The 21,493-nt window shown below is 35.2% G+C and overlaps 1 protein-coding gene and 1 long non-coding RNA gene across 3 annotated transcripts in view; one reads left to right on the top strand and one right to left on the bottom strand.

The window, feature by feature from the left end:
* Positions 1–3,678: 3,678 nt before the first annotated feature.
* LOC126881190 (uncharacterized) lies at positions 3,679–6,863 on the bottom strand. The gene is made up of 2 exons (XR_007696751.1): positions 5,514–6,863; positions 3,679–5,354 (listed from the first exon to the last, which is right to left on the bottom strand). It is a non-coding gene; the product is annotated as an uncharacterized LOC126881190 (long non-coding RNA).
* Positions 6,864–9,404: 2,541 nt separating this feature from the next.
* Positions 9,405–21,493, top strand: part of LOC126881189 (venom acid phosphatase Acph-1-like) — a 38,485-nt gene continuing 26,396 nt past the window's right edge. For both annotated transcript variants that reach the window (XM_050645290.1, XM_050645291.1), the window contains exons 1-4: positions 9,405–9,631; positions 9,701–9,796; positions 15,662–15,901; positions 20,971–21,280. In XM_050645290.1, coding sequence (XP_050501247.1) covers positions 9,539–9,631; positions 9,701–9,796; positions 15,662–15,901; positions 20,971–21,280 — 739 coding nt within the window. In that variant the 5' untranslated portion in view covers positions 9,405–9,538. The remainder of the gene's footprint in view (positions 9,632–9,700; positions 9,797–15,661; positions 15,902–20,970; positions 21,281–21,493) is intronic.

Raw genomic sequence — 21,493 nt, 5'->3', positions numbered from 1 at the left:
AAACTATAGGCTCCTCCAAGTTGTGCATTGCCTTTTTCGCTTTCTGGTGACCCAATTATAATATATCTGCTTGTTCCAACTCCGTTGCTTCACCACAAGCGAAGTTAGAAAACTATAGGCTCTTCCAAGTTGTGCGTTACCTTTTTCTCTTTCCGGTGACTCAATTATAATATATTTGCTTGTTCAAACTCCGTTGCTTCATCACAAGCGAAGTTAGAAAACTATAGGTTCTTCCAAGTTGTGCGTTACCTTTTTCTCTTTCCGGTGACATAATTATAATATATCTGCTTGTTCAAACTGCGTTGCTTCACCACAAGCGAAGTTAGAAAACTATAAGCTCCTCCAAGTTGTGCGTTACCTTTTTCGCTTTTTGGTGACCCAATTCTGCCGTGCTTAGCAAAAACGCCGTATCTGCAGAGACATCACATTCGAGTAAAATCGATTTTAGTTTAAGAATTCGTATACATTTACACAGGATACGGCATAAGACGCGGTGTGTTTAATGTGTTTTGGCTTAACTTACGTCATTTTTAGTAAGCAAATAAGATAGATATGTACATTTGGGTGAGAAAAAAGTAAAAAATTCATTTTTTCAGATTTTTGCAGATACGGCGTTTTTGTTAAGCACGGCAGAATTATAATATATCTGCTTGTTCCAACCCTAATAGCACAAGGACGTCCAATGGACGTCCATTGGACGTACTTCACGGACTTTAGGGACGTCCATTGGACGTCCGTTTTCGTCCGAGGAACGTCCTTTATACGTCCTATTTTGGTCCAAATGTCGCGCTACCGAACGTCCATTGGACGTCCATCTAAGGTCCGAGGGGACGTATATTGGACCTTAATCGGACGTAATTTGGACGTTGATCGGACGTCCTAGGGGACGTAAATTGGACCTTAATCGGACGTAAATTGGACCTTAATCGGACGTAAATTGGACCTTAATCGGACGTAAATTGGACCTTAATCGGACGTAAATTGGACCTTAATCGGACATAAACTGGACCTTAATCGGACGTAAATTGGACCTTAATCGGACGTAAATTGGACCTTATAGGACGTAAATTGGACCTTAATGGGACGTAAATGGGACCTTAATCGGACGTAAATTGGACCTTAACCGGACGTAAATTGGACCTTAATAGGACGTAAATTGGACCTTAATCGGACGTAAATGGGACCTTAATCGGACGTAAATTGGACCTTAATCGGACGTAAATTGGACCTTATCGGACGTAAATTGGACCTTAATAGGACGTAAATTGGACCTTAATCGGACGTAAATGGGACCTTAATCGGACGTAAATTGGACCTTAATCGGAAGTAAATTGGACCTTAACCGGATGTTCTAGGGGACGTGAATTGGACCTTAACAGGACGTCCAATTTTGGTCCAAATGCCACGTTGCCAAACGCCCAATGGAGGTCCACTTAACATCCGAAGGGACGTTCGGTGGACGTCAATTGGCCTTCGTAGGACGTCCCAGTTTGGTCCAATGTCTTGCTGCCGAACATCCATCTAATGTCGTGGGAAATAAAAAATATATTTTTTAAGGAACTTATATTACATCTTATATTAAATTACAATTATTGGATATTACATTATTTACATTAAATTACAATACACTTCTCCAAGAAATTAACGCACCACCTTAAATATGGGGTATTTTTGATGTCTCATATTTCCTAAACCTGTTGTTTCATCTAAGTGATTTTTTTATAATATTATAGCCTAGGCTATAGGTTACCTCCTTAAGCTTGTCATGCACAGGCAGCTATGCTGTAATATATGTACATTATATCATATCGCTCTCTATAGTAATGAGTGAGCCTGCAGACAGGAAACAAATGGTTCCGTATGTGCAGGCTCACTCATTACTATAGAGTGCGATGTGATATAATATATATTACAGTATAGCTCCCCGTGCATGACAAGCGTAAGGAGGTACTTAACCTATAGCCTAGGGCCTAGGCTAGAATATTATAAAAAAATCACTTAGATGCAACAACAGGTTTAGGAAATTCGAGACATCAAAAATGCCCAATTTTTAAGGTGGTGCGTAATCGGTTGTATATACAGGGTGTAACAAAAATACACGTCATAAATTAAATCACATATTCTGGGACCAAAAATAGTTCGAATGAACCTAACTTACCTTAGTACAAATATGCACATAAAAAAAGTTACAGCCCTTTGAAATTACAAAATGAAAATCGATTTTTTCGATTATATCGAAAACTATTAGCGATTTTTTATTGAAAATGGACATGTGGCAGTATTATGGCAGGAATATCTTAAAGAAAAATTATGGTGAAATTTGTTCACCCCATAAAAATTTTATGGGGGTCTTGATCCCTTAGATCCTCCCAAACTTTTGTGTACGTTCCAATTCAATTTTATTATTGTGGTACCATTAGTTAAATTCAATATTTTTGTTTCTTAGTATTTTTCAGATAAGGCAGTTTTTATCGAGTTGCGACTTCTTTTTTAACATGTCTACATAAAAATTTTATGGGGGTTTTGTTCCTTTAAACCCCCCAAATGTTTGTGTACGTTCCAATTAAACTATTACTGAGGTACCATTAGTTAAACAGAATGTTTTTAAAACTTTTTTGCCTCTTTGTATTTTTTCGATAAGGCACATTTTATCGAGATCTGGCTTCTTTTTTAATATGGTTCAAAATATACCTAAAAATGTAAAGCATAAATATGTCTGCATATTATTACCAAGTCTCCATAATCGTACTTAACCATATACAAATATGTGGTGGATTTGACAAATATTCAAAATATTTCGATAAAAATTGACTTTTCGAAAAAGCAATAAGAGGCAAAAAAGTTTTTAAAACGTGTTTAAATGGTACTACAATAATAATTAAATTGAAACGTGCACAAAAGTTTGGGGGGGTTTAAAGGAACAAACCCCCGAAATATTTTTATGGGGTGTCCAAATTTTACTATAGTTTTTTCGTAAGATACTGTTGCCATAATAATGCCACATGTCCATTTTCAATAAAAAATCTCTAATAGTTTTCGATATATTGGAAAAAATCACTTCATCTTGTAACTTCAAATGAGTGATAAAGGCACAGAGACTTAGATGGCGAGGTCACATTGAAAGGATGCCAAACACGAGGACTCCAAAAATGGTACTAAACTACACTACAGCTTCAAGAAAGAGAAGAGGAAGGCCGAAAAATAGATGGAAGCAAGAGGTCGAAAAAGATTTGGAAAGAATGGTGCTACAGGGTCAGAAAAGAAAAATGAATAACAGGAAGGAATGGAGAAAAATCACATATCAAGCCAGAGAAGATCTCAGTACATAAAGAAACGTGAAAATGAAGAAAAAAACAAACTTTTCAAGCCATGGGCCTCTAAGGCCCTTAGTGCTATTATATATATATATATATATATATATATATATATATATATATATATATATATATATATATATATATATAACTTCAAAGGGCTGTAACTTTTCTTGTGTGCACATTTGTACTAAGGTAAGTTAGGTCCAATCAAACTATTTTTGGTCCCAGAATATGTGATTAAATTTATGACCTGTATTTTTGTTACACCCTGTATATATCTACATACTTCGTCTAATTTACTAACTGTTATTTATTTTAACTGAAATATTTAGGCGGTAGGTGTGTTCTTTTTTAGAATCACTTTGCCGAGTACAATGGAATTACAGCCACTAGACATATTTTATTATATACGCGTAGAAATAATATTTGAAGATTTCTATTAATGTTAACCTAAAGAAATACACAATAATATGTTTCATTTAATTTGTATAAATGGATTATAAAGCGTTTTTATGAAGCAGATTTGTTCGGATCACACTGTAACTGTAATCGAACGAAGGTGACATTTTAGAATAAATTGGTAACATTTATTTGACAGTTACGGTGATGACACTTCATATTTGTTTATATTCTTTACTATAAGTATCTGTTTTATTTATTATATTTACTGTTTTTATTATTTACTTTACTATAAAAAGATCCTCTACTATAAAAATATAAATTTCACCTAATTTTATAACGACTTGAAATAATCGAGGTATCTGACAACTTTTTTAGTTGTTATTGTAGACAAACTTATACAAAGAAACCTACCAGCTTTTTGCCAAGAGTTCGGAGCCGTTTTTTAATTATTAACAATGCAGTGCAAAAACTCTTGCACTGCAAATCTTAAAAGATTATAACTTAATTCTTGTTCTCTATTTCTTAAGTTTTTACTTATTTACATTGAATATTAATTTGTTTTGTTGTATAATCCACGTTTACAATAATTATGTGATATATTTGATTTAAAATGGATTCAGGATCTTTTTATACTTTGGCAACTATGTCAACTTAGATCTCTGGCGTAGATAATGACCTGCAACAGTAAGTAAATTAGATGGACTGTAGGTTATATTTGGACATTCCCTGGATATAGTCACTGATGTGACATACCTCCGATTTGTTTTTTCATGAGTTTTGTAAGAGAGACTAAAAACTTTTTTTATAGTCACCTCCTGTTTTCATATATTTTTTGACATGTTTTGTAGTAAATTCAACTATCTATTTACTACAAAACATGTCAAAATTTACATGTGAAAGCAGATGATCCTAAAAATGGTTTTTCATCTCCTACAAAATTCATGAAAAAGCAGATAGGAGAATTATTGTACATTACAATTCTCTGATGTTTGGGAAAAAGGGCTTAAGTCAGAATTGCACATCGATAATGTTTTGATGATTTCTACAGTACTGTAGTAGATTCTACTGTACATACAGTTTACATCTACAACAGTTTTTTTCTGGTCCAGAAATCATCAAAACATTATCAATGTGCAATTCTGACTTAAGTCCTTTTTGCCAAACATAAAAAAACAATCTGGTCATAACTGACCAATGAGCAATTTTAATTTAACCTAAATTACTACTGTTTCTTAAAATGAAGAGCTTACCCCATAGCGTCTCTTATCTAATCTAACAAGATCGTGCACTATTCTAACATACACAGGCACAGCACACAAGCACTATGCTCCGTTTTTCACTATCACCTATCACTCAAACTAGTTCAAAAGGCTTTGTCCTCTTCAATCTTCTAGTTTGCCCAGTAGTATCGAGGAGCTGGATTTCCTCGATATTCTTGAACTTATGAAGTTGTTGCTCGTGACCCTGCTATCTTCTTGATATTTGTTGATAAAGTAATAACTTATTATGCATGGACAATGTGGACTTTCTTCCAACTAGCCAATACACTTTTTATATCTCTCTTTTGCCTTTCATAGCCACAAGGCTATACATTTCCTTCTTGTTTTTTTTTTTGTAGGCCACTTTCAGCTGATTCTAAAAAAAATTAAAATGAAGGGTAATTTTTCTATTCTTTACAATTAAAAATCAAAAGAAATAGGAAATAGGTACTATTTACAGGTAATAATATGCATGCATAAATGATTCGTTTCATAAAGAATAAAGAAAATTGAAAACGGATTTTATAATACTTACAAAATTGTTTAAACAAGAGATCCAGCCAGAGCCCAGAGCAAAAACTAGCAGCATAGAAAAAAGTGTTGTGTGATTTGACTAGCAGACAGTACAGCAGAAAAGCCACTAATTTCCATTTCCCACACCCCCTTATCGATGCATTTTTTTCCAATCAAAATTTTTACTAAATTTTTAGGTTATCGGTTATCTTATGAAAAACTCTTCTATGATGAAAATGAAATGTGATGACCAATGACCACGCGACGCTACATAGATACTCGCGCGGCAAATTTGAAAATGAACGCAAATTGAACAGTAAATGGCGAATGGCCTCTCTTAAAATCTTGTAATGGAAAATTTTACCCCTCCAGGAAGACATTGTACTATGTTCATAGAATATCTTGTGGTAACTTTCCACCCATAATTTAATCAGATAGATGTTCACGGAATAGAACGGTAGTACCTATATTCCTGGAATGTTTTGTGTTGTTAGGATTAAACTTTTATTTTATTTATTCTTGAATATTTCCTATTGTTAAACATTGTAACCAATAATTTACAAATAAGATTTTCATTACATTACATAAAATCAAAAACATGTTTTGGATATTAAACTATATAGTTTGTTTATAATTGTAATAATTGTATATACAATTTTGAATTAAGATTTAATCTTTTCGATTTAAACTACAGTAAAACCTGTGTTACCGGCCCCCTGCAAACACCGGCCACCTGTACTAACGGTCAGTTTAAAAATTCCCCAAACCAATTACAGTAAAACCTGTCAGTAACGGCCACTAAAAATGAAAAAGCTATTGGCCGATATAGAAAGGTGACCGGTATTGCCAGTTTTTGTAGTCCAGATATAATTGGTTTGGGGAATATTTAAACCGGCCGTTAGTACAGGTGGCCGATTTTATCAGGTGGCCAGTAACACAAGTTTTACTGTATATCTAGACTACAAAAACTGGCAATAACGGCCACCTTTCTATATCGGCCAATAGTTCTTTCATTTTAGTGGCCGTTACTGACAGGTTTGACTGTATTTCATTAACGTAAAGTTAACGCGTAAGTTAATATTTTATTGAATTATTTTGCTATTTGATCCCGTAATTGGTATAATGTGTCCAATATATTATATAAGCGTTCATAAAACGTCCGTATTTCGTCCAGTATGGACGTCCAAAGGACGTTCAACGTCGGACGTCCAAAGGATGTCCATATTTATTCCGTCCGAAGGACGTCCAACGTCGGACGTCCAAAGGACGTCCATATTTATTCCTTCCGAAGGACGTCCAACATGGGACGTCCAAAGGACGTCCGTTTATAGTCCATGGACGTAAGGACCAAAAATGGACCTATTTTGGACGTCCAAAGGACGTCGTGTGCTATTAGGGAACTCAGTTGCTTCACCACAAGCGAAGTTAGAAAACTATAGGCTCCTCCAAGTTGTGCATTACCTTTTTCGCTTTCTGGTGACCCAATTATAATATATCTGCTTGTTCCAACTCCGTTGCTTCACCACAAGCGAAGTTAGAAAACTATAGGCTCTTCCAAGTTGTGCGTTACCTTTTTCTCTTTCCGGTGACACAATTATAATATATCTGCTTGTTCAAACTCTGTTGCTTCACCACAAGCGAAGTTAGAAAACTATAGGCTCCTCCAAGTTGTGCGTTACCTTTTTCGCTTTTTGGTGACCCAATTATAATATATCTGCTTGTTCCAACTCAGTTGCTTCACCACAAGCGAAGTTAGAAAACTATAGGCTCCTCCAAGTTGTGCATTACCTTTTTCGCTTTCTGGTGACCCAATTATAATATATCTGCTTGTTTCAACTCCGTTGCTTCACCACAAGCGAAGTTAGAAAACTATAGGCTCCTCCAAGTTGTGCGTTACTTTTTCGCTTTCTGGTGACTTAATTATAATATATCTGCTTGTTACAACTGCGTTGCTTCACCAGAAACGAAGATAGAAATCTATAGGTTCTTCCAAGTTGTGCGTTACCTTTTTCGCTTTCCGGTGACACAATTATAATATATTATCTGCTCGTTCCAACTGCGTTGCTTCACCAGAAACGAAGTTAAATTTTCAATTTATGAATGTTTTTTATATTGATAACGATTTCCGAAGTGAAAGTCGAAACGTCAAGTAAACTTTATTTCAAACTCGAATTGTGGCTTATGCCCAAATAAAATAGTAAATCTTATTTTGTATTTCTCACGCCGCGGCGCGCCGTTAAGAAAACAATGTGAAATAACCTTTTTTTACATTGGTCCGCATGTATATTTTACATTTCTATTATTAAATTTTCTTCAGACCACATATTTCATCAAGCCGGAAAAAACACGTGTATTCGAATCAAAAATTTAGGATAAAATGTTACCAAACCGGTACAAAATGTGTGGAATATTAAATGGGGAAAGTAAACGCGACGTCTAGTGAGAATGGTGGTTAAATTAATGGAAGGTGTATGGAACGTGTATGGGAAGTAAACGGAACGTATAGTGAGAATAGAATTTTAATGGGAGGTGTATGGAATGGTTATGGAAAGTAAACGGGAGGTATAGTGGATGTGGGTTCAATATAATGTTGCGTTTATTCGAAAGTTTCTCCTACTCTGATTTTTGCCATAGTAGGTTACGTCGATACTCGCCGGATACGCAATATTGCGTATTACTTGGTATTACCAAACAAAAATAACGTGTTATACAGGGTGTCCCGAAAAGATTGGTCATAAATTATACCACAGATTCTGGGGCCAAAAATAGGTTGATTGAACCTCACTTACCTATATACAATAGTGCACACAAAAAAAGTTACAGCCCTTTGAAGTTACAAAATGATAATCGATTTTTTTTCATATATCGAAAACTGTCAAAGATTTTTTATTGAAAATGGACATGTGGCATTTATATGGCAGCAACATCTTAAAAAAAATTTAAGTAAAATTTGTGCACCCCATAAAAATTTTATGGGGGTTTTGCTCCCTTAAACCCCCCCAAACTTTTGTGTACGTTCCAATTAAATTATTATTGTGGCACCATTAGTTAAACACATTATTTCTAAAACTTTTTTGCCTCTTAGTACTTTTTCGATAAGCCAGTGTTTATCGAGATATTTTGAATATTTGTCGAATCCACCACATATTTGTATATGTTAAGTACGATTATAGAGACCTGTTAATAATCTGAAAATTTATTTATAATTTACATTTTTAGGTATGTTTTGAAAAAGAAGCTACATCTCGATAAAAGGTGACTTATGAACAAAAGACTAAGAGGCAAAAGTTTTAAAAATACTGTGTTTAACTAATGGTACCACAATAATACTTTAATTGGAACGTACACAATCATTTGGGGGGTTTAAAGGAACAAACCCCCCATACAATTTTTACGTAAATATATTGAAAAAGAAGCCGAATCTCAATAAAAACTGACTTATCGAAAAAATACTAAGAGGTAAAAAAGTTTTAAAAACGTCGTGTTTAACTAATGGTACCACAATAATCAATTAATTGGAACGTACAAAAAAGTTTGGGGGGGTTTAAGGGAACAAAATCCCCATAAATTTTTTATTAGGTGGACAAATTTCACTAAAATTTTGTTTCAAGATGTTCCTGCAATAAGAGTGATACATGTCCATTTTCAATAAAAAATATCTAATAGTTTTCGATATATTGAAAAAAATCGATTTTCATTTTGTAACTTCAAAGGGCTATAACTTTTTTTATGAGCACATTTGTACTAAGGTAAGTTAGGTTAAATCGAACTATTTTTGACCCCAGAATGTGTGGTATAATTTATGACCATTCTTTTCGGGACACCCTGTATATTATATATTTTAGATAACTTAGTTCATCGTTCAGAGTCTCCTTTTATAAACTGATGGAAGATTTGTAAGTACGACACTGACTGATGTCAACGTTGTTTATGAAGTCTAATAGCACTATCTTATTTAATCTCACGATATTTTTTATTATGGTTGAATTATGAGTAATAATTCATGAATAATCTTAAACACTGTCCAACACTAATGTGCATCTGAGAATGGAGTGGTGTAAACATTATTTAAAATGTATATTTTATTATATTTTGTTGCATCAAGTAACAGGTGAATCGATGATACAACAATTACATGTAGTGAGTATGTCAACTTGCGTAATTTTTTATTATTAAATGTCATGTTCACTCATTTAAAATATATTCCAGATTTTTAGGCACGGTGAAAGAGCACCGACAGATACGTTTCCTAGCGATCCCTACATTAACTACTCTTGGCCAGGAGGATGGGGACAATTAACAAATGTAAGTTATATAGGTCATAGGTTATAGGTTGAGGTGAACAGGTATAAAATCGGTATGAGCTCAATCAGCTGTCTCTTATGGTCATGAGCGCCGACAGCGGGTTGCAAGTGGGTGCCATTGCAGCCCACTGTCCTTAAAGAAAGTAGGTACATAATACATAATACATAACCGTACATGTAGGGTTCTATATTATTTTTGTGTAGATTCAGATGCACATACAGACAAGCAGTAAATTTTTCCATAAAAATCAATTAATTATAAATCTTTAGTTGAAAGCATTTTTCCCTTGTGCTGGGAAAGGATTTGAACTCAGAATATAAAGATACCTACGATATCTCGGGATTATCATAAAATATTTTGCGTACTTGTCCGGCAGTTCTATAGAAACTAGTTTTAAGTTCTTAGAGTCACTTGCACTGGTAGACTGTGAAAACAATGGATCCAAAGAAATAAGAAAAAGGATATGCATGGCTAACTGCTGCTGATTTGGCCGAGGCCCTCAATTGAGAGCGATACGTATGTCAAGAGCCACAAAGCGCAGAATTATAAAACAATAATATGCCCAGTGCTCACGTACGGATCGGAAACATGGACAATAACGACTCGAGATGAAGAAATACTCATCATCATCATCATCATCACACAGCCAAATTTGTCCACTGTCGGACATAGGCCTCCTCAAGATGTCTCCACCCCTCTCTGTCCTGGGCAGCTGCAATCCAGTTTGTCGCTATTCTCTTTATATCGTCGGTCCATCTGGTAGGTGGTCTTCCACGACTTCGTTTGTCCGCCCTTGGCCGCCACTCTAAGATCTTCCTTGTCCATTTGTTGTCTCTGTGTCTTGCGACGTGTCCTGACCATTTCCACTTCAACTTCGTAATGCGCTTTATGATGTCTTCCACTCCAGTTCTTCGCCGTAACTCATCATTTCGTATTCTGTCTCTCAGAGTTAGGCCAAGCATGGATCTTTCCATTTTTCGTTGTGCTACTTGTAGTTTTCTTATTGATGTTTTAGTCAATGTCAGTGTTTCAGCTCCATAAGTAAGCACCGGAAGTACGCACTGGTTAAATGCTTTTCTTTTTAGCTTTATTGGGATGTTTTCCTTGAACACGTCTCTTAGTTTGCCATATGCTGCCCATCCTAAAGCTATTCTTCGAGATAATTCGCATGTTTGGTTGTCTCTACTTATTTGTATTTCGTGGCCCAGATAGATGTATTTGTGAACTGTTTCGATATGGCAGTTTTCTAGTGTCAGTGGTCATTTTAGTTTTCCCAAAGTTTATTTCCAACCCTACTTTTTGAGAAACTCGTTGTAGTTCTTGCAGCATTTCGTGGACTTCCTTTAAGTCGTCGGTTATTAAAACTATATCAGCTGCAAATCGTAGGTGGTTCAGCCTTTCGCCATCGACATTCAAACCTCTGTTTTCCCATTCTAACATCTGGAATGCGTACTGCATTACGGCATTGAATAGTTTTGGTGACACGTTGTCTCCTTGTCTAACTCCCCTTTTTAGTTTTATTTTTTGAGTTTGGGTATAGAGGTTTATTGCTGTTGTGGCATTTGCATATATATGTTGAATAATGTTGGAATATCGGTAGTCGATTCTACAATCTCTTAAAGCTCTTAAGATGGCTACCATTTCGATAGTGTCAAAGGCTTTTTTGTAGTCAACAAATACTAGAACTAGCGGCCGGTTGTACTCCACAGTTTTTTCGATTAGGACCTTTAGGCAAGTTAGATGGTCATTTGTACCATACCCAGGACGGAAGCCTGCCTGTTCTCTAGGTTGGCATGTTTCTAGCTTGTTCTCAATTCTGGCAGTGATTATTCGGGCAAACAATTTATACAGGTGGTTTAGAATACTAATTGGCCTATAGTTTTCGAGGTCTGTTTCATCTCCTTTCTTATGTATGAGGAGCGTTATAGAATTATTCCATTCAGCTGGTATGGCTTGGTTTTCTAAGCATATATTGAAAAGGTGTTTGATTGCCCTGATGAGAGCAGAGCCTCCGATTTTTAGCGCTTCTGCCACTACTCTATCCTCTCCTGGTACTTTGTTATTTTTCATTTTCTTTAAAGCATGATAGATTTCAGCCGTTGTTATCTCGGGAATATCCTCTGAACATTGATTCATAATTTTTTGTTCTGAATGTTCTGTAGGGTTTAGGTCAAGTTTATTTGTATATAGTGTTTTATAGAAGTCTTCCACTATCTCTAGCATTTCCTCGCTATTGGATGTTAGTTAAGAGATACTACGAATCTTTAAATGAAAAGTAGTAAGGACCATATATAGCAGAGTTAACGAACAGGATCGGTGGAGAAATCGATATAATTTCGAACTCTATAGGCTTTTTGGTGATGCAGATATCGTGAAAACCATCAAAATAAACCGCCTTAGATGGGTGGGCCACGTTATGTAGATGGATGAAAGTGATCTTGCTAAAATAAGTATGCTAAATAGGCTGTTCGAAAGAATGGCGAGACGTAAACTAAGATATCTGGATGATATGCGTGCAGATTTATTAAGGGAGATTAGAGTAAGGGGATAGAGAAGACAGACACTCGACAGGAAAGGATGGAAAATGTTTTGAGGCAGGCCAATGCTCACGAAGGGTGTAACGCCAAACTTTAAGACACTTTCTGACTTTAAGTGTTATATTTCCTTTATGTTATTAACTGTACCAATAGAAAGATCGTTAAAAAGATAGTTGCCCGCACAACACGCAAGCTAGAAGAAATGTATACCTCCTTCTCAAATGCCTCAAAAATATGGGCCTGCAAGTAAACGAGGAGAAAACTAAGATGATGGCATCAACACCCAACAACAGAACCAGAAACATCGGTCACCAATTCACGATTGATAACTCTACCTTTGAAGTGGTGGACAAATTCACATACTTAGGCTTCCTGATCACCAAGGAGAACGTCATGACGGAAGAAATAAAGCGAAGGATAATCCTAGCAAACAAATAAAGCTATTTTGGACTGAGTAGACATATGAGAAGCAGAAACTTAAGCCAAAAAACAAAAATAACCATATACAAAACCCTTATACAACCAGTGTTGACATATGGATCAGAGGCATGGACCATCTCCCAGGCAGATGAAAACCTTCTGCTTATATTTGAACAAAGGATCCTGAGAGGAATATTCGGTGGTATCTGTGAAAATGGTGTTTGGAGGAGGAGGTACAACTACGAGGTAGACCACAGATATAAACAAAAATTTGGTGATAAAGGCGTAGTATCTCTTATAAGAATAGGAAGACTAAGACGGGCAGGACATCTAGCAAGATCACAGCAGAACAACCCTCCTAGAAGAATCCTTATGTCACAACCTGTGGGAAGTAGAAATAGGGGTAGGCCAAAACTCAGATGGAAGGATGGTGTAGATGAGGATGGGAAAAAAATAGGCGCAGCAAACTGGCAACGGTTGGCAATGGGTAGGACTGACTGGCGTAATAAACTTGGGAAGGTCGAGGCTCTTTCATAGGGCTGTAGCACCATTGATGATGACGAATAGAAAGATCGAAGTTAAGAAGTTTAAAACAATTTTGTGATTTGAGAAGACTCAAAATTAAATTCTACAAATCTATTGGCCTACTATTACTTATTTACAGGAGTATTGGACAAATCATAAAAAATAAAAATCACAAAAATATAATACAAGATTAATTATTTATATGGGAAATAAGCCACAATTAAAATGAAAAAAATAATTTTATTAACGTTTCGACGCCCAAATCGGGTGCCGTTGTCAAAATACAAAATATTACTAGAATAAACAAAAGTGTTGTTGCTAAGCAAAAAAATTCATCTAATAATTTATTTAAGCAACTCATAAATATTGGCAATATCATTTTAAAGTCTTCTACTTTAAAATGTATAATATATGTATGAATTGCCAATATCAATGAGTCAGATTAAATAAATTATTAGATGAATTTTTTTGCTTAGCAACAACACTTTTGTTTATTCTAGTAATATTTTGTATTTTGACAACGGCACCCGATTTGGGCGTCGAAACGTTAATAAAATTATTTTTTTCATTTTAATTGTGGCTTATTTCCCATATAAATAATTAATCATAAAAATGCCACAAGGAAATAGCTTCAGAACAATATAATACAAGTAGCAAAGATGGAATTTCTAAGAGTAAAAGCTGCACAAGAGAGATCTAAAACGAAATGAAAACATAGGTTAAAAACGATAAGATTACTTATAAAGATATGTTTACATAAAAAATTACAAGAAATTACTCAATTACAATCCAAGAGGTAAAAGAGATATTTATAGCAAGACCAGGATGAAACGTCAGTGGTTGTCGCAGACTGGCTCTCGCTCTGTAGCCCGCACTTCCACCAACAATCTATCACTATCATTGATGCGCGCTGGAGAAAGAACACCCGCAAAAATATATAACTCTAAGAACCACGACGGAGAACCGAGTTCGACTGAAGTAAGGCTTGTACCCCGGGTGTTCCATTCCTCGTCTTTGTCGAGTATTGATCGTCTGACTTCATCCCACCTCTCGCCTAGGCTAAAGGCTGTATGACACTATGCATTTTCTTGTATCATTTCTAATATCGTTTCTGATATCGTTTCTTGTATACATTTTCTTGTATCATTTCTTGTACGTACATTTGTGCCCTGCATGACACTATGCAAGTTCTTGTATCGAAAATTGTATGAAATTCGGCACGTGATTGGTCGAAATTTTGTTTGTCACCCTGTGTCACGTTATGGTAGTACTGCATCTACAGACACAGCTGATTTTAAATATTTTATAAAATTTATAAACTTTTATATAATTAACATTTTAATGTTAACCAGAATTTTACGTTGACTGAGGTTGATTATTTGTGTTTTTATTTTGTTTTGATATTTGTGCTAAAATATTTGCATTAGAATTATCTTCAGTTTGATCCAAATTAGGAACTATTGTATTTTCGTCTATTAAAAAATTATGCACCATGAAACCTAAATTTATAGTTTGAACTTTACTAGGAGCTAAATATATGGTTATTAGTAGAACAGTAGTCCATACCAAACGGTATATTAAGTATCAATAAAATATTTATAAATAATACCTACAAAAACACAAATAAATTCATCAATACATTATCCCATTTTCATTTCTGCCGCCATTATGAGTAAGTAATTTTGACATTTTAGATGTTTTACCAGCAGGTTTTACGTTTTTGCTCTTTGCGCAGAAATTGGCGCAGTTCTTGTACAATAATCTGTGCCTGACACAAATTCTTGTATCGTTTCTGATATCGTTTCTTGTATCTGTGTATGACACTATGCATTTTTTTGACATATCAGAAACGATATTAGAAATGATACAAGAAAATGTATAGTGTCATACAGCCTTAAGTATTGATCAGTCGTTCCAAGGTTTTTGGTTATTGATCAAAGATCGTCCTTTGCATCACCCATCCGAGCGCCGCTAATATTTATTTTCCACTGGCATAAACGTCGAACCGTAGCCCCTTTAATTTACAACGATTTATTTTTATTGTATAGAAGTAAACTTTTTTTTATTTACATATTTGAATATATTTTTATTTACATTAAACTTGTGTTTTACTGAATCTGGTGTCTAATAGAGCTACCCGTTGCAAATTGGTACCCAAACAAAAGTAAAATGCCGCTTCATCCACCAACGACAGACACAGATGACTCAGTAGGTAACTGATAACACGGACACGACAGGTACGTCGCGTCGTGGCATCAGATATTTATGTCATAATAGTAAGAATATTTAACGGTACATTTTTAAGATAATTCAGAAATTGTACTAAAATCAAGTAAATTTCAGGACAAAAAACTTCAACTTATAAATATAAATATCTTTTTAGAATGGCAAACTACAAATGTATGATTTGGGCAAATTGATAAGAACAGAATATAAAAATTTCATCCCGGATCTTTTCTGGCATAAAGATGTAAATATTACCAGCAGTTATTCGGAGAGATGTCGAATGAGTGGTCAGTTGTTTATGTCGGGACTGTATCCTCCTGTTAGTAGTCAAATTTGGAATCAAGAGTTTTTATGGCAACCAGTGGCAGTAAGATATCTGCCAAGATCGGAAGATACTGTGAGTATTTTGTTATGTACTTATAAAGGTTACCCGTGGTGTTAATAATTCGTGTGCTACTTTTGTAGTTAATACCTACTATATTATTAGCCTAAAAAACCCAAATCTGCAACCGTCACTTCCAATGATCTGTAAATACTGATGGAATGGGCATGAAGTGAATTTAATGCGGCCAGGATGAGATAGCGTAGTCAGGGAAGGATGGAAGATAATCGCCATCTTTCATAAACAAAAAAATTTATAGTGGTAGTCAGGGTTGCCAGATTGGTGTATTTTCCCACAATTTTGGAGTACATCTGGGACTTCTTATTTCTTCTTTCTTTAATAAATATCGCTACGGCCTCCAAAACGCAGAATTATTTTTATAATTCTGCTTAAATAGGCAGCATGGTTTCGTTTCGATTCGGAGATGTTCATGTAGCCCCACTGAAGAGGTCTGGAGAGACTGAAACGGACGTATGGAGATGGCGGATCATTGCTGAACCGAAATGAAACATAAGCCGTTTTTAATTTTTCATTTTACTCATATTTTGAGTACACGGAATCAACTATCGTTAGAATTTTTCCTAGACGAATAGATGTCATGTGCCTGCATTAGTGTGGATCGAAAAATCGAAGTTTCGAAAACTGTTTTGGAATAGTGCGCAAAAGTTGCCAATTGGTATTACAAACCTAATCTTTATTTCCGATTTTTCAAAAAAATTTTATCTTCTGGCCTCTACCGGAGGTTGAAAAGATAAAAAAATAAAAAATACCAACCTATGATTTAAATTGAAAAGTTAAGTAATAAGTACATGTTATTATTATAAAAATGATATCAAATTGAAATATTTTTGAAATATGTCATATTTATTCTTCTACCCACTCCCTACCCTCCCCCTTAATTTTGATTATCTATTATTTGTAGTCCTTTTTGGACTCAAATTTTAGCATATCTTTGCGCGAATCAATTTTTTCCTTGATAAAATTGTCTCTTTTTTGTGACCCAATAACCGATGAAGATGCTTCAGTTACGAGCTTCACGATTCTCTCTACAGATTGGGTGTGGCAGGGAAATATAGCGATGTCAATGATTTTCTCAGGAGATCCGGAAATAATATTTTTCAAATACTCTACTTTCAAACCTTGAAGCAATGGAGGGCACGTTATTTTATTGTTTTGTAAATCAATAAGATCAATATAGTCATCTGCGTCAAAATTAATTTGTGGAATAATAAAAGGTCGGATATTAGATGAATCATTATTGGCCTTAGTTTTTGCATTGAGAATGCGACGAAGTGCAAGCTCTCTTATATACCGGCGGGTGTCATGCAGCAGGCATAGCACAAGATTTTGCGGATGTACAAAATAAGCATTTCTTTGAATTACATAGTCTATAAAACTTTTCAAATTTTGCTCTAAATATCGACTACGCTTAATTATTTGTAAAACATGCTTTGCACCCTTCACACATGATGAATTGCATTTGATCTGAACCCAAAAAGGAGCATAAACCATGACAATAAATTTGGTCAGTTCCTTTAATTCTGATGTTGGATTTTCAGTGCTAACATAAACACGTATAATGCGATTCGCCAACGTTAGCCATCGAGAATGACTCAACTTTCCAGGGCTTTGGTTTAATAAATCCACAGAACATTCCCCTCTAGAAATTGCGACACAAATTTGAAACAAATACTTCTGATCGGCACTTAAGGCAATTAAATCTACTTCTGGTCACAGTCACAGTCTTCACAGTCAATAATGTCACAGTTTACAACCGGCATATTTTCGCAATGCACTATTTGATTTCCTATAGTCCCTGCAAAAGCTCTTGGACTTTAAGTTTGACCGTCAAGCTTTTGGAAAAGATGCCGTAAAGGCAATTCATTAGCGTGAAGCTGACAGATAAATCTTTGTAAAGGACGGCCCAACTTTGACTCTAGTTGAAAAATTATACCATTTTTTCTTCCCGCATTTACCACAGTTCCGTCATATCCTACTACCACTAGTTCTTCTATATTATACATTATACCTATAACTCTCTAAAAAGTTCCCAATACTTTGATAAATGCTTAGAGCCGATCCAGAAAGGGGTAGGTACTGTGTGACTTAAAAATATGGAGCCTGTTTCTTGAACTAATGAAACGTGCTCTTCGAGTGCGGTTCTTCTGGGGTGCTTGCCTTTAATATTTTCGATAACGAAGGTTTTATCTTTCCTACCGTCAAAATATATGGCCTTCAAAGTTTCGGGAGAGTTTTGCATAAAACCTTTTCTTGATTGATCTCTTGCTCTTCTCAGTTTGTTTCTTGAAAGTCAAAAGTCGCAGCACCCCTCACCCCGAAGATGGGACTAATAGACTAAACAAACCAGGGCCGCCAGGACTTTGGCGGGCTTCTGTTAATAATGCCAACAAATTGTTTTTTCGTTTTTAAAAAGCCTGTAGAGGGCAGAAGATGTAATTTTATCCAAAAGTCGTAATAATATTTTCTTATTATCGTTACTAAAGGTAAATTTTGGTGGGTATTCCAATTCAATTTGTCAATTTTTTTTATTTTGTGATTATTACTCAAACATTTTTTTTTCGTTTTTCAAATGCCGGTAGAGGGCAGAAGATGTAATTTTATCAAAAAGTTGTAGTAACTTTTTTATTGTCGTTACAAAAGGAAACTTTTGGTGGGTATTCCAAATCAATGTGTCAATTTTTTAAAAATATTGCGATAATCGATCCACCCTAGCCTGCATATTGTAGAGTCCCTTTCGTTTCCTTTATTTATCGTCTCCTTGCCTTCGTTCAACGAGAATTTTCAGATTTATTGTTTTTTTTTTATTACATATTTTCATTTACAATCTGCTTCATCGAAGCTATAAGCAAATAGTTTGAATGTTAAATACATGAGGGAGAAGCTGCCCTGTGGCAACCCTCCTATTATAATTTTTTACATTTGATCACAATATGTATATATTTAATTTATTAAATCTGTTGGCCATAGTTTCTTCAGTCGTCTTGCGAATTCGGGAGGAGTGTTCAGCAGTCTTGCTTCATCATTTGGATGACTTCTCAGTCCATCAAGGTAGCTCTTTGTGATCCTTGGAATTTCTTCCTCTACCAAGGGTGTAGCTGAGTCCTCGTGTAGGGTTTTATTGCTTACATACCAGGGTGCGTTGAATATCATCCTCAATATTTTTGATTGGACTCTTTGTATTATCTTGATATTTGATGGCTTTGAGCATCCCCAGAGTTGAACACCATAGGTCCAAATTGGTTTTATCATAGTTTTATACAGGAGCAGTTTATTTTCAATATTGAGTTTTGATTTTCGACCAATAAGCCAGCTCATTTGTCGTATTTTGATGTTGATCTGGGTTTTCTTGGCTTGGATGTGCGGCTTCCATGTTAATCTTTTGTCAAGGGTTAGTCCCAAATATTTGACTTGTGTGTTGACTGGTAATTGTGTATCATTTAGTGTTATTGTTGGGCATACATCTCTTCGGTTTGTAAATGTAACTTGGGTTGACTTCGTTTCATTTACTTTCACCTTCCATTTGTTGAGCCATGTTCCCAATTGGTCAAGGTGGTTTTGCAGTTGTGCAGACGCGATAATAGGGTCCTCATTGACAGCGATTATGGTGGTGTCATCAGCGAATGTTGAGATTTGGGTTGTTTCAGTGGTTGGGATATCTGCGGTAAATAATAGGTAAAGGAGAGGGCCCAGGACACTACCCTGTGGTACACCTGATTTAATGGGAAAATATGTGGAAGTTGCTGTGTTATATTTTACTTGGAAGTAACGATCTTCAATGTAGGATTTCATGATTAGGTAGTAGGGGGTTGGAAGAATACATTTGAGTTTGTATAAAAGTCCAGTATGCCATACTCTATCAAATGCCTTTTCTACATCTAAGAATGCCGCTGTGCAATATTTTTTTTCCTCAATAGCAGTAAGGATTTTTGTTATAATTCTATGAGTCTGTTGTGTTGTGGAGTGTCTCTCTCTAAAACCAAACTGGTGTGTGGGTATTTCTACATCTAGGTTAATGTCATTCTTCAGTCTACCAAGTAGTAGTCTTTCGAAGATCTTAGACATTATCGGCAACAAGCTGATTGGCCGATAGGATGATATTTTATTTGGAGGTTTACCCGGTTTGTGAATCATTATTATTTGCGCAAATTTCCATGTGATTGGGAAATATGTCAGTCTGATTGCACTATTGTATATTGTAGTTAGCATGACCAATGCTCTTCTCGGAAGATGTTTCAGTATTAATCCTGTTATTAGGTCAAATCCAGGTGCTTTGTGGTTATTGCATTTTTCTATTTCTAGTTTAACTTCTGATGTATTGAATGGTGTTATTGGAAGCGTCATAGGGCAAGCACTATCCAGGAAGTCTCTTATTAAGTTTCCATCATCATTATTCTCTACTTGGTGTTCTTTAAAAATACCAGCTAAGTATTCTGCAAATGCTGAAGCTTTTTCCTCGTCTGATCTTCCCCAAGTACCATCATCTTTCTTAATTGGCGAGTTGTGTTCTGTAGGTCTCTTTAAGTGTTTTGTTGCCTTCCATAGATTTATTGTTTAAATCTGGGACTTCTTTCTCATTTCTTCTTTCTTTAATAGATGTCACTACAGCGTCCGATACCCAGAATTATTTTTATAATTCTGCTTAAATACGCTTGGTATGCTTGGTTTCGTTTCGATTCAGAGATCTCATTTCTTTTTTCATTCATTCTGTTTATATACTGTTTCTATTTTATTCTGTATCCTGTTTGTTTCTGATTGATCGAGTTGATTTATTTTTTGTCTTACGTCTTCGTTTCTCTACCTATCAAATCTTGTAAAGTCTTTTTACTCCTCTGAGAAATCCTATTTCACGGATCATAAAGCTATCTTTACATCATTACCCAACTTTCATACCCAGAAATAGTATAGTAGGTATAGTTATTTAGTTACGAATTTTAATAGATTTGAATTGTCTTTTTTCTCGTACAAAATCCTCGATTAAAACAATTACATATTTACACTATTATTAGAGACCTGTCTGTTCAAAAGCTTTTTAAATATATTTGAATAGTATCTTTTCCTTTTAGAACATCGTTATGAAAGTTGCTTGTGCAAAATATGATGCAATGTTCAAAGAACTAAGACAGTCGCCAGCCATACTAGCACTAGAGAGTAAACACGAAGAATTGAAGAAATATCTTACTAAACATACTGGAAGCAACGTTACAAACATGGAAAATGTTGAATCTATTTACAACACTTTGGAAATTGAAAGACTCCATAACTTTACACGGCCAAGCTGGGTGAATGACACAATGTTAGCAACCATGGGAGAATTGGCCGCAAGAAATTTAGCTTTCTATTCCGAAGTACCTTATATGAAGAAAGTAAAAGGAGGTAGGTGTGTGTTTACTACTTCTGTTTAAAATTGTTTTCATGAAATGTTTATCTCAAATATCAAGCAGATAACATACATTAAGGGTATTAAACGTACATTTGTATACCAAGGGACAAATAATAGAGCAGGTAAGGCACATAAAATATTTGGGAGCAAATGTCAATAGCCAGTGTAACCCAAAAAAGAAATTCTATCAATAATCGAACAAGCGA

This window comes from Diabrotica virgifera, chromosome 3, assembly GCF_917563875.1.
Source record: "Diabrotica virgifera virgifera chromosome 3, PGI_DIABVI_V3a".
Classification (NCBI taxonomy): domain Eukaryota; kingdom Metazoa; phylum Arthropoda; class Insecta; order Coleoptera; family Chrysomelidae; genus Diabrotica; species Diabrotica virgifera.
Note: the sequence above shows the minus strand (reverse complement) of the source record. Positions and strands in the feature narration are given on the sequence as shown.